Genomic DNA, 13,348 nt, shown 5'->3' with positions numbered 1-13,348 from the left:
GCGGGCCCAGGGGACTGAGCCGTCATCGACCATTGGGATCTCGCGGCAGGGCAGCCCAAAACGCCATTCCAGTGGATTTCTTCGACATCTAGGCTGGCCAAGAGCCCCTTGTCAAAGAGCCAGCGGAAATTACTCTTGGCATAAGGGGAGCAGGAGAGGGTTTGAGCGGAGGATGGGTGCGAGGAGGAGGGGACTGTGTGTGGAGGGAGTAGGGGAGTGTGGGAAGGAAGGGTGTGGGCAGGAGGAGGGTGGCATGTGGCGTTTGATTTTGCCTTTAAATTTCAATACATAGCTTTCACTTAAAGCAATGAGTGGGCGTTCCTTATTTTGGTGCAAGTACTTATTGTGTGTATGCATCATATGCAGTAAGGTGCGAGGGAAGTGCAGAGGGAAAGAGGTACTCAGAAATCTAGGAGTTCTTGACCGGTCATGCGCCCATCCTTGGCCCCCATGCGCACGTGTTTGGGCCCGGCAGGCACTGCGTCGTCATCATCATCCATTGGCGGAGAAATGCTCAGATCTGGGAGCAGGGGTATGTTGCAGAATATCTGCCCCAGACGCAACATTGCACAGGCCAGGGCCATCTGACCCACCTTCTCTGGCCTGTACATGAGCACAGCCCCAGACCAGTGTAGGCATCCGAAACGTGCCTTCAAGAGCCCGAAGGTCCGCTCGATGGTCACCCTGGTCCTCACATGTGCCCTGTTGTATGTAATTTCCTCCCGAGTCTGAGGATCCCTCAGAGAGCTCATCAGCCACATCAGGAAGCAGCGAGTATCCAGAGTCATAGATCGTTGGGGGGAAATGTGTTGCTCCTAACTAACCATACTAAAAACTCACCATTCTGCATACCTTCAAACTCTGAACTAAACACAACCACACCTCTCACAACCACACCGCTACCGCACAACAAACCGCACACACCCAACATGAAAGCAAACCATGCACAACCATACCTCAACACCACATAGCAGCCACCAACTGCAAACGCACATATGCTCAGTGACCGATTTCTCCAAACGGAAGCTACAAACAGCACATCAAAGCTCTCTTGCTCTTCTCACGCTCAATCCCACCAGCAAACCCCCCGCCCAACCCTCTTTCCATTGCAGACCCGCCAGAGCACCAAGAGACCATGCAAGTGGCAACAGTGCACAGTACAAGACCTAGTACCATTAACACTCAGCAGGACATGCATCTCATGGCCCCAGATGGCCTAGTCTACAGATTCTACAGATTCACTGGCATTGGAGGGGGCATTGCATTCTGGTACCTGTAGTGCATTCCATGTAGAAGTACTTTCGGGTTTGAAATGGCCTGGTCAGTGACGGCTACATCTCCAGTCAAGTGCTACTCCTGTGTGTTGTGGCCTGTCAATTGAGGCGTGCGCTGTTTGGTCATGCATGTGCAGGGTGCTTTCCGGACATGCGTTTGTGACATAGCCCCCCCACATAGCCCCCCCCACCTTGCCATTCACCTATGTGGCAATATAGGTGTATATGTTCTTGTACTCACTCAACATCCATTTCCTCTGTCCTCCGTGACGTGCCATGTAAGCCGGCAGGGTGCTGTTCCGCAGGACCATGGACTCACGGTTGAACCTGGGAAATAGGCACAGCAGTGTGTGACGGTCAGGCCGGCGTCACAGGTCACCTGGACATTGAGGGAACGGAACTGCTTCCTGTTCCTGTAGACCTCCTCTGAGGCGTGGGGGGGCACCAGCTCTGCATGCACGCAGTCCAATGCTACCAACACCTTGGGCATAGAAGCATGCCTTGGTGGTGTTTAACTGTTCCTGGGTGGTGGCAAGGGCAAAGTGCCGGCCCATACAGCGCAGGAGGGCCTGCAGTACCAGCACTATGTAAAAGGCAGGCTATGAAATGCTGTGCAGATGAGCCACAAGTGCTAGAACGTGCCACTGGCTAGGACGTGCAGGACCAACACCAGCTTCAGCAGCGGTGGTATGGCTGACCAGATGCCGATCCTCCTCCCAATGTCCTCCTGGATGTGGGTCATGAGGTCATGCATGGTCTCCCTGTTTAAAGGGCCCAGGGTGTGGCCCTTGTGCGAAGGATCACGGCACGCCTCCGCCTTGCCACCTATATCCCCCATCCTCCTCCTCCTCCTCTCCCTGGCCACCTGTCGCCACTGCAGCTGCACATCAGTATTGAGCGCCTCCAGGTCCATGGTAGCGGGTTGTGTCGGAAAGTGTTCTTGGGAAAGGTGTGGCCCTGAAGTACTCTTCCTGTGTGCATTGGGTGGATTGGGTGAACCTGTGGCCTTGTTTCCTTCACCTGTGTCCATTTACCGGCTGCTCCGAGGTGATGCTTTTATGTATTTAATTATTTATTTAATTTGCGAAGCGCCCATACAACCCGGAGGCATTGAGGCGCTGTTGCAGGTACAAGTCAAGAACATACTTTGTCATACAATTATGGTTTTGAGTCATGAAAAAGCAAAGGTAGCCAAGGTGCAGTTACAATGGTAGCACAATGACATCATTGAGAGGCATCACCAAACAACAAGGGCAGCATAGCTGCAGTTACCATTGTGGCACAATTACAGAGAGGCATTACCAAACATGTTAATGGTAGAGTGTGGTAAAGATGGCGATCCTTGTTTGACAAGTAGGGGCGGTGTGCAGGTGGTGTTGCAGGTTTAGGAGAAAAGCTGAGTGTTGAGAGTTTTCTGAAAGATCCAGTAGGATTTCTCGGCCCTCAAGGTAGTGGGGAGTCGTTCCAGAGTTTGGCTGCAAAGTAGGGGAACCTTGAGACTATGGCTTTGCATCTCTTGACTTTGGGAACGACAAGTCGATCAGTGTAGGGAGTCCTAGTGGGTCTTGAGGAGTGAGCTTTGGTGATTCATTGGATGAGGTATGGGGGCGCTGTATTGGAGAGGCACTTGTGGGTAATCCAGTGTTTTGAAGGTGATGCGCTCCTGGATGGAGAGCCAGTGTGCTCCTCTCCTAGCTTTAGAGATGTGTTCTCTTTTCGGGAAATGGAGGGTTGCTCTCAAGGCATTGTTTGCATGCGGTGCCTGTAAATAGGACGTTGATATAGTCTATCTTTGAGTCAATGATGGTACGGGCGATCGTGAGGCAGTTATTTTTGGTGAGGAAAGGTCTGGCTGCATTAAGGACCTTACTAGCGTAGGCTGCTGGAGACACAATGGCGCTTACTTGTCTGGACATGGGGAGTGAGGCGTCGAGGTAAACTCCTATAGTCTTTACAGAGGTTAAGAGGAATTAGGCAATTGTCAATCTGGAAGGCAGTTTATTGCTTATTGAGGGATTTGAGGGCATTTGATGAGCTGACAATTAGGATTTCAGTCTTGTCGCTGTTGAGACAAAGATTATTAGCTGCCATCCATGCCTGTATAGTAGAACAGATGTTGTTGAGGGTGGCGGAGTCATCTGTGTAGTTGCCCGAGAGTGGGATCAGGATTTGAGTATCGTTGGCATAGTTAGTTTAAGCCAAGATGAGGGAGTCTAGGATCTTAATATGTGGCCTAATAAAGATGTTGTTAAGGGTTGTAAAGACCCTTGCAGTACACCACAGGTGATGGGAGAGGGCGAGGCATTTGCAATCTCTGAGAAGACCCTCATGACCCTGCTTTCCAAGAAGGAAGCATACCAGGCAGTAGCAAGTGTAGAGCAATTAGTGTAAGTGGTGAGGAAGTGGCAGAAGATTTGGTGGTTCACCAAGCCGAATGCCGCAGATAGGTCTAGGAGGAGGAGGAAGGCTGCACTTCCTTCATCCCCGGTCTCGTCTAGCTGATTCTTTTAGGTCGAGAAGGGAAGATTCAGTACCGTGCCCGGCGCGGAAGCTGGATTGACACATACCTAGGATGTTGTTGTCTTCCAGGAACTGCTGAACTTGCAGGTAGGCTGCGCGTTCCAGGATTTTTAGAGGGAAGAGGACAGTGATGGTAGACGTATAATTGTTGGGTGGAGTGGCTGGGTCTAGTGAGTGAGGACCCATACTTCTTGAGGCTAGCTGGAACGGTGCTTTTAGTGAAACATGCGTTCATAAAGGCTGTGATGATGGGGGCTAGCACGTCAGCGCAGACTTTGATGAGTGAGGCAGGGCAGAGGTCGCCTTTGCATTTGGAAGGTTTCAGGCTTTTGATCAGCTTTAGGACTTCACTTTCAGACGGGTCTCTGATGACGAACTGAGAGGTGTAGTGGTGAAGGGGGGGGTGCAGCTGATAGTAGTAGCTAAGGGGTGTTTGCTGAAAGCAGCTTTTTGCGAGAGGATTTTCGAGTTGAGGCTGTCGATTTTACCTAATAGTGCTGCCTGGATGTCCGAGCACCATGTTATGTCTTTAGTGAGGGTGGTGGGGGGTTGGGCAGGAGATTCAAGTTCTCTGAAAATGGTGAAAATGTCTTTTACATCAGAGTTGGCATTGCTGATTCTAGAACTGAAGGAGTTAGACTTGGCTGCGATAGTGGCAGATTTGTAGAGCCTGGATATATTGTTTGAACTCCTTTTTCAGAGAGTCATGGGATCCTTTTGCCAAGTTAACTGGGCCCATTGTTTGTGTGCGCGCAGTTCCAAAAGGTCGGGGGTAAACCACAGGTTTGAGCGTCTGACTGTTTTGGATTTGTGAGGAGCTGGGGGAGCTATGGTGTTCACTACATTAGTCAGGATGGAGGTTGAAAGTATCCACTAATGAGTTGGGGTTGGATTCGAACGGGGGCTGGAGGCCTGGGGTGTTGAGTAGGGGCAAGATGTTGTCTCTGGTGAGCTTCCGCAAGCTTCGTGTTACAGCTGGAGTGAGAGGGTTGTGTGTGGTTTTGGGTTTAGCAGGCTGTGGGATGGAGAAGTATATGGTGTGGTGGTCTGACCAGGGACATGATGGCGCCGGGAGAGACATTGCAATTGTGGTTGGCAATCCAATCTAGAGTGCGTCCTTTTCTGTGGGTGGGATTGGCAATGCGCTGGCAGAATCCTAGGGCGTCAAGGGCGTCAGAGAGTGAGCTAGATTGTGGGTCATTTTGGTCATGAAAGCCTAGATTAAGGTCTCCTAAAAGGATGATTCTAGAGGAGGTTTTTAGATAATCCTGGAGAATGTGAAGTAGGTTTGAGTCGAAGTTTTGGGTGGGGCCAGGTGGGAGATAGATAAGGTGGGTGATGGTGAGAGTTGAAGTGATAGAAGGTCTGAGGTGCATCGATGGAGGTGTTACACTGTTCGATATTCTCTTTGCCTTGGATTTGCTGGCGTTACCAGCAGAAATCTACCAGTATTACCTGCAAAACCATTCTCATGATATGCCAGTGATACCATTCTGCCGGTATTACTGGAGGAGTTTCCCTGCATTGCCAGTATTTACTTTGCCGGTATTACTGGTGCTGGTAATTCCGTGTGAGGTGGTATGGGTGCCGGTAATTCCAGGAACTGTTTTTTCCGGAGGACTCCCACTTTGCCGGACCAGTAAAAGCACCAGAAAACTGTATTAATAGCACTTTGACCATTTACCGGCAAAGTTATAATGACCTCCAATGTCTTTTTGAGCAAAGTAAAATGGAGCGGCCATGATGCGTTTTCCTCTCAGCATCTGCTCATGAGGGAAACATGAACTGTGATTATATGCTGTGAAGGAAGAGTTACACCATTGATACACAATCGTGTGGTCTGCTATTTTCATTCTGAAATTGCTTCGACCACGGTGTGGTAACAAAAGAAAAAGGCGTTTTCCCTGGGTTACAACATGTCCTTGATCACATCAAAAGAAGATGCAGAGGCATTTCTGTCTATACCACCTCAGGAAAGCATTCCTAGCCCTGCGGTTACACTGAATGGCAATTCCGCTTTATGTTCTTTGACTTCTAATGTTAAACAACAAGACTGGTCTTGAGTTGAGTTGGCACTCAAATCACTGGGGGCTCCAACAAGAACCAACGCAACCCTAACCATCGCCTGATTAAGCCTTTATCATGGAATGTGTGTGGCTGGTGCGAATTTCTATTGCTCCTTCTGTACCTCTGCTATTTTGAGGGATTGCAATATTGTTATGTTACAGGAGACCATGTTGACGAGTCACTGATCTGCAGGGATACCAAACCTACTCTAGCTTGGCGGTTCTGGCAGAACAGGGAAGGCCTAGTGGTGGTTTGATCATTTCAATCGATAATTCTCTTCAACTAAGAGTTGATCTATTCTGATTATTCCCTCTTGGCAGTTGCTGTTGCAACATTAAGCTACTTCTGGTTAACATCTATTGGAACCCTACCAAACAGTCCATGCAATCTTTACATTCAACATAATCCCAATGGTTTGAAGGTTGGCTTGTTGAGAGGCTCAGCCACTCTATTATAGTGGGGGTGATTTCAACTTCAAATGCTATGACGGCAGTGTACTCAATTGGACCAATGCAGTCTTTGGATCCTCACAACAGCTTTTTGAGAGGTAGTGACTGGGACGTATTTATGACTAGTTGGGAACTATTTCTGCAGCACTATCTGCCTTTAGATGAACTTCCCATCTATTCATGGCATAGGGGTTCCCAGCACCCTCAGACTGATTTCATATACATGTCCATCGGGTTAAACGATCCTCGGGTTCATGTACATTGCTTGACTTTAGCGTAGGAGAGCATCTGGCTTTGGTCTTTTCGGTTGATCTACCTCATAGTGCACATGATTCCTTCTTACCTGCAGGCTTTATCTCCTTGGAGGGAGGAGACTCAGATGGGATAATAAGCTCTGTTATAAATTCATATGTTCTATGTTTGAAGGGACTGATGCGATGGGCTGGGGCAAGGCCACTTCCACTACTAATGCAGACTTGCTTTACGATTTCTCCAGGCTTGTTGGTGTTTGCATGCAACGTATCATTGATACTCAAAAAGTCTACTCAAAGAAATATTCTACCCATCACTTCAATCCTTTCATCGCTATTTCAAAACGGGCACTTAGAAGTTCTTTGAAACATCTGGCTTCACATGGTTTAAGCGCAACTGGTTGTCTAAAGGCCAAAAAATTACTCTGTAGACATCGAAAGGATATTCAGACTATGTTATATCGTATCACTCATGCAAACACCAGACAGTTCTGGGGCATCATTAATAATACTGTAGTAGGAAGGGCCTTTGAGAATGACTGTCTAATTGCTGAGGATAGGTGGGTCGACTTCTGTACGGCCAGGTTTTTCCAACAGGGACTCATAATTGATCTTTATGATCCTATCTTGGATCGGTCCATAGTTGGTCAGTGCCCATGAGATACTGAGGACATAGAGTAGGCAATTAAAAGATGGAAACCGTCTAGAGCCCCTGGCCCTGATGGGATTCCACCTTATGTTATCAAAGAGGCCTCCCAACTCTGGATCCCTTATCTTAAGGTACTGTTTGATCACATTTTCAACTCACACAAATCCCCAGTCACGGTCTCAATCCATTGTTATTCCAGTGTATATAAAAAGGGCGATCCGACAGCACCAGACAACAAGAGGCCAATCGCGTTAACGGATTCTAGCACTAAGGTCTTTTCCATTCTACTTCTTAGAGCCCTTAACCTGGTTCTAGCTCGGTCACCTATATCGTCTAGGTATCAAGTAGGCTTTAGGCAAAGTATGGGTACCGCCCTTACTGCTACTGTTATAACGCATCTTTTACATAATGTGAAAAACCATTATGGGCACAGGGCCTGTTAATATGGCATCTTTGGACATGTCTGCTGATTTCGACTGTGAATTGTGAATTGGGCCAAATTGATCAAGTTTGGAGTTCCTCTGAATATGGTTCAACTCATTGCCCTAATACATCAAAACACCACAATCAGATTGTGTCTAACCAGCGATGGTGCCCCCTCTAGACCTATTCCAAATCTAGTGGTAGTCAAACTAGGGTGCACTCTGGCCCACACTCTCTTCAATCTATATCCGAGTGACATTGAGAGGTTGTGGGGTAGGAATGACAATTATCCTGCCAGGCTGGGCACTCGGACTTCATTGGCTCGCATTTGCAGATGATCTTATTCTTTTTGACCGTACCCCAATCGGCCTTCAGCACAAATTGGACATCTTTATTCCATTTGCTGTAAAACACAATCTTAAGGCCAACGGGGCAAAGTCAAATATCATTGTTTGTTCTAAACAAAAATAGCCCAAAATGATGTGGACTTTGGGAGGTGAACCGATTGAACTAGTTTCGTCGGTCAGATATTTAGGTTTCAAGCATACTAATTAATCTTCTTTTAGTATGTGGCAACACTCACTGAGGGACAAGACGACTCCCTTAATTCCACATATGAAACCGTTACATCACATGGTCTGCAGCTTCTTGATTTTTCCTGCCGTGCAATACTATTTAATAGAAGTTAAACCTGTGCTTTAGTATGGGTTGGATCTCTCGCTTCTGGATTTGGGGGGACTTTTTTTAATAAGCTGCAGGTCCAACTGTGAAAGAGGTGTTGTCTCGTGCAAAGGCCATTCCGAATTCGGTAATCCGGCATGAGTTGGCTCTTACCTCACTTAAAGCTCGAGACCAAAGAGGACAACTGCTCAGCTATTCAAAATGTCTCAAACCTGTACAAAACTCACTTTATGCTGAGCTAAATACTCTCATGAAGGAAAAGCAGATCCCTTGCATTAACAATTACGTGGGAACGATGACAGACTTGCTTGATTCAATAGCGTCGAATGAGGAGAAATTACTCAATCGCCCGAGCGGTAACGAAACTAAAACTTTTTAGGTCGGATTGGATTTGTACCCTCGACTCTATTCATTCATTTCGCACATATATGCAATATGCTACATTTCGGAGAAAAAGGGAGTATTTTTCCATGCATTTGTCACGTTTCCCCTGTCTGAAAATGTGCTCCCTCTATATGCGCTTTAAGCTTAACCAGCTTCCCATTAAGGAACGGACCATCCACTGGGGAGGGCATTCTGCCTTATCAGTAACAACGGCAGATTGTCGGTTCTGCCTTGGCTCATATTCTATTGAAACCCTGAAACATTGGGCAATTGATTGCCTGGCTCTAACATCTAAGACAGACAGACATTTTAAACATAGCGTAAACATGGAATCAGTGGTCTCAAAAGAATTATTCTGGTCTAGGCTCATGTGGGGGAAATGTTTCTCTGATGCCCTCACTATGTCAATTCTTATCTGATGTCCTAAATCACTTACAGAGTTAATTTGTTTATTTCTTTCTGTATGGATTAACAATAATTTTAGATTCTATCCTCCCTAAGCAATACTATTTGAATTTTCCATGTTTCATTTGTTAATTGAATGTATTTGTTTATGTATGTTTTATATTGAACATTGCATTATTTTAATTTTCTACACTTTTGATGGAGTAATATTTTGAGATTGTTTTTTAATAAAATGTATTCAAATGACATTATAATGGTCAGTGCATTCATTTTGACTCCCCATTGAAGTCTGGAAACGTTATGCCATGTGTATCCTATATGCCCTGCCATTATTCAGTTTGAATTTGTGTTTTGTTCTGCTCATGCACAATGAAGTTCCACTGTAAGGACACTGTTACACACTAGCACAATCCCATCAGGGTGATTTAAAGGTGCGAGAGAAGGGAAGAGTCGTACTATGGTTCCTGTGTGATGAGATGCCAATCTGCCTACATCCATGTACTCGCAATCATTGATGCAAAGCACTGCGAGGGTTGTGACATGGGGCGCAGTGGAGACGTCTGTCATGGTTCTATGTCATGTGCCTGTGCTGCTGTCGCATTTTAGAAAAAGGTGCTAGGGTCTTCCTATACTAAGTGGAGGTGGGGGTGGAGGTGGAGGTCTTTCCGGAAAGGGCCAGCACACTTTTGGCTAGCTGGCATTTCCAAGGAAGATGGACGACACCACCAACCCCAGAGGTCCTTCTCATGCATTCCCTGAAGCTCATCTCATGTCACCAAAGCTCCATCTCTGCTTCCTGTAAGGGATGCATGGTATCACAAGAGATATAATGTTCAAGGGTGTTTACTGAGCAAAAGGCTTGGATAAACTCCTGTCTGGCCCCATCTCTAAAGATGGGAGCACGCTCTACCATCAAATAATAAAACAAAACAAAATCACAGACTATGGCTCAGGTTCTGAAAACAAAGGCAGTTCAAAACCTGGATCGAGGCCCGCCTGGCCTTCCATGTTAAAGTCTCTCGTTCCCGCTTTCAAAACACAGTTTAACAAAATGTTCACGCAGATCGGGCTCAGACCTTTCAAACACAACACTTGCAGGGGTTCCTTTCCCCAAGTTTAATTCACATCCTTTAGGCGTTCCCTTCCCCCAACTTATCACGTTTCCAGTCTCTATCAGTCGGGCTCGGACCTTTTCCTGATGTCGAAGACTTTCGAATGTGCGAGGCTTTTACTGTAGACCTCTGCAGTACCACTTCAATTTCATTTCAGCTCACACTCGTGTTATTTTCTCCAGTGTCTCTTGGTCTGGGTAGTACGGTTTCATAAGCACAAAGGTTCAACATTCAACTATGCTTTTTGGAGTTCATTGACTTTCACTTCAATAAGAAAACCATTTAATCTTTCACTGAGACTTTCGAGTGGGCTACGTCCTGCACCGGACCACTCTGCTACTCTGTATTGCTAGTTTCACCATTATCAGTACTTTAAAAGTTCACCACAGGTCTGCCTTCCTTCGCATCTCCTCCACATGCGTGCAGCTTTCAGTTGTACGATATACTGTTGCAACTTCATTCTTTCCTTAACACACACCGGTCTTCCATGTCGCTCGCCAAATCACTGGCTCTGTACATTTCTTTCTTGTCCTCTCCAAGGCTCTCCCTCAGTCGGGCTCGGACCCCTCTTAATTGGCAAGATTTAATGTCTTTGGACTTAAAGTCCCAGAATGTACTTTTCCGTTTTTCTGGCATTTTGGGAGGTGCAGGAGTCACAGGGATATTTGGTTGAGGTCAGGGTCCTACCACCTTCCCCGCAAAAGCCTGGGCTCTCCTGCTTGCCCAGGGGAGGAGCTCTGGTGTGGGCACTGCCAGGTGACCCCAGCTGCCCCTGTTTTGACTCCATGGAGCGGACACTCCCTCGTCACTCTGCAGCTTCCCCTGTACTCACAGGCCCGGCAATTAGGCAGTCCTTGTTTCTCAAGGCCTTCCAGGGTCTCTTCAGATCAAAATCCCCTCCTAGACTCTGTGCTCCATCCAGCATCCCCAACTCGCTCAGTGTGCCTGTGTGTTCTGCATTTTGTAGTGGGGGAGGCGGCTTAATGGTTCTCAGGTGAGACTGATTGTCAAGGGAGGTTTGACCGTGCCCGTCTCTATTAGTGGGACAGTCCAGTATTAGCATGGGGCAGTCTGTCTTCCGTCTTTCATTGTGGTATTGAGAAATCTTGTTTGTTTGTGCATTTATATAGCGCTACGAACCCTCAGGTATCTGAGCGCTGCTTATTTCCCATGTTGTGTGGTGCTCCTTTATCTACCTCGGAAGGATGAAAGGCTGAGTTTGGACCTGCCAGGATTCGAACCGCAGTCAGCAGGCTCTGCACGGATGTCAAAGAGAGTGCTCTACTCACTGTGCTATCTTCATCCTTTCAGTCCCTTCTCTTCTTTGTCTCAGCGTTTTTGGAAAAGAGAAGTGATGGGGGATTATGAGAGTTGTCGTTTTTTGAGTGGTTTTGGAAAAAGGAAGAAGAATATTGTCAGAAGAATGGGAACAAATCTGTTGTTGTGAAATATAGGGAGTTGCGTTTGTTCTCCTATGCCTCCCCTTGATGTGGGTACCTGTTGGGATTGGGGAGGGGGTAATGGGACAGAACTTACAACAACCTCTAAAAGTGGAGAAAGTGTCGGGTAGGGGTGTGTCAAAGGAAATACTGCATCTCTCCCGAGGGCATTCCTCCAGCAGTGCCCAAGGACCGCCTGCCCAGGTGATCCTCCCGCAGTGGTCCACCCCCAGGGTCTGGTTCCAAAGGCAATGGCCGTGCCCTGGCCACCTGAACAAAGAATCCTGGGGGTCTACAAGTGAGAACGCCCTCAGGTGTCTCACATTCCCTAGGGGACAGCTACATGTTCCCATCCCCAAATGTCTAGCATGTCATCCACTGAGGTCTATCTCATGTTCCCACCTCCAGAGGCCCATTGTACCATTCCCCGGTATCCTCTGTACCATCCTCAGAGGTCCGTCACACTTTACCATCCCCACAGGTCAATCGCTCCATCCAGAGGTCCACCGTGCCATCTCCATGTGTCCATTACGCCAACTGCATAGAGCGATCCTATTTTACCCTCCCCAAACATCCATTGCACCAACCCCAGAGGTCCACCTCGTGTAACTATCCCAGATGCCCATCTCCAGAGGTCCATCTTACAGTACCGCTCCCTAGGGACCATCTCATCAACCTGTGATGCCCAAAGATGACCATCCCACAGTAGCTTCTACAAGACCATCACTCAAAAAAGTCCAACAGGATGACTTTAACCAGAAATATTTTATTTCACATCACTTACTGTCTCGTTCAACTCTAGGTTCGTTCTCTCCTGCTCTGTCTATTCCTACGTCCTAGCCTTCCCAATGCCTAGGTAGCACTTTCTAATTACCTGCATAGAGGAAGTAGCATGGAGTGGTCTCTGGTGTCCCGGTATAAGCCTTGTTCTTTTAGTGCCACCACCACCTTCTCGCGTGCATGGAACCTTCCAATACCCTTCAGAAGTAGACAACACAAGTTAGGGACAGGTCATAGTGTTTTAACAATTGTTTTCAAACAGTCTGAAATTGGCAACAGTAATAGAAAGGGAAAAAAGGATATGAGAATTTCTCCAAGTTTTGAAAAACGCAGAAGGACATGACCGTAGAGATGTAGGTTTATAAAATACCAGAGTCTCGCACAAAGATGTTCTACTCAAGCTCCGCGGGTGAGCATTTCTTTCCCTGAACACTGTAGGCAATGGTAGGTCTCTGACTAGTCTCTAGCTGAGCTGGAGACTAAGAAGCGACACAACAGCCTACATTTAGCAGGGAGCGCTGCCACTGCAGGCTGGATTCGTCATCTACCAAGACCGGATGAGGTCACAGACCAAAGGATAATGGTCTACAGGGCCACAGTGAATGGAAGGCCAAGTATTCTCCTACGTTGTCTCAAGGCCTTTCTGCGATATTGCCACAGCATCGTCAATCAACCCAAAGTGATTTGCACAAAAGCGGGGCAGCATGGGCTGACCAAAAGCCTGTAAGAAAGTCCTCAGGATGTGAACAGGCCCCAAACATGTACACGTGAACCATGACAGCCAAGGGGCTCCTAGGGACTGTGCAACGCTAAATCTTTACCTGCCAAACAGCGTACCACCAGAAGGGAAAATGTTCAATTCGGCTGAATCGGGTATGATTATGCTTTAGACAACAGCCAGGGTGAATTGACCT

The 13,348-nt window shown here is 47.3% G+C and overlaps 1 protein-coding gene across 1 annotated transcript in view; it reads right to left on the bottom strand.

The window, feature by feature from the left end:
• VARS2 (valyl-tRNA synthetase 2, mitochondrial) overlaps positions 1–13,348 on the bottom strand; it is a 266,584-nt gene that overhangs the window by 99,267 nt on the left and 153,969 nt on the right. Inside the window, exon 14 of the mRNA XM_069635309.1 lies at positions 12,529–12,632. Coding sequence (XP_069491410.1) covers positions 12,529–12,632 — 104 coding nt within the window. The remainder of the gene's footprint in view (positions 1–12,528; positions 12,633–13,348) is intronic.

This window comes from Ambystoma mexicanum, chromosome 13 (assembly GCF_040938575.1).
Source record: "Ambystoma mexicanum isolate Mex_15411 chromosome 13, UKY_AmexF1_1, whole genome shotgun sequence".
NCBI lineage: Eukaryota > Metazoa > Chordata > Amphibia > Caudata > Ambystomatidae > Ambystoma > Ambystoma mexicanum.
This window is presented reverse-complemented; position numbering and strand designations above follow the sequence as displayed.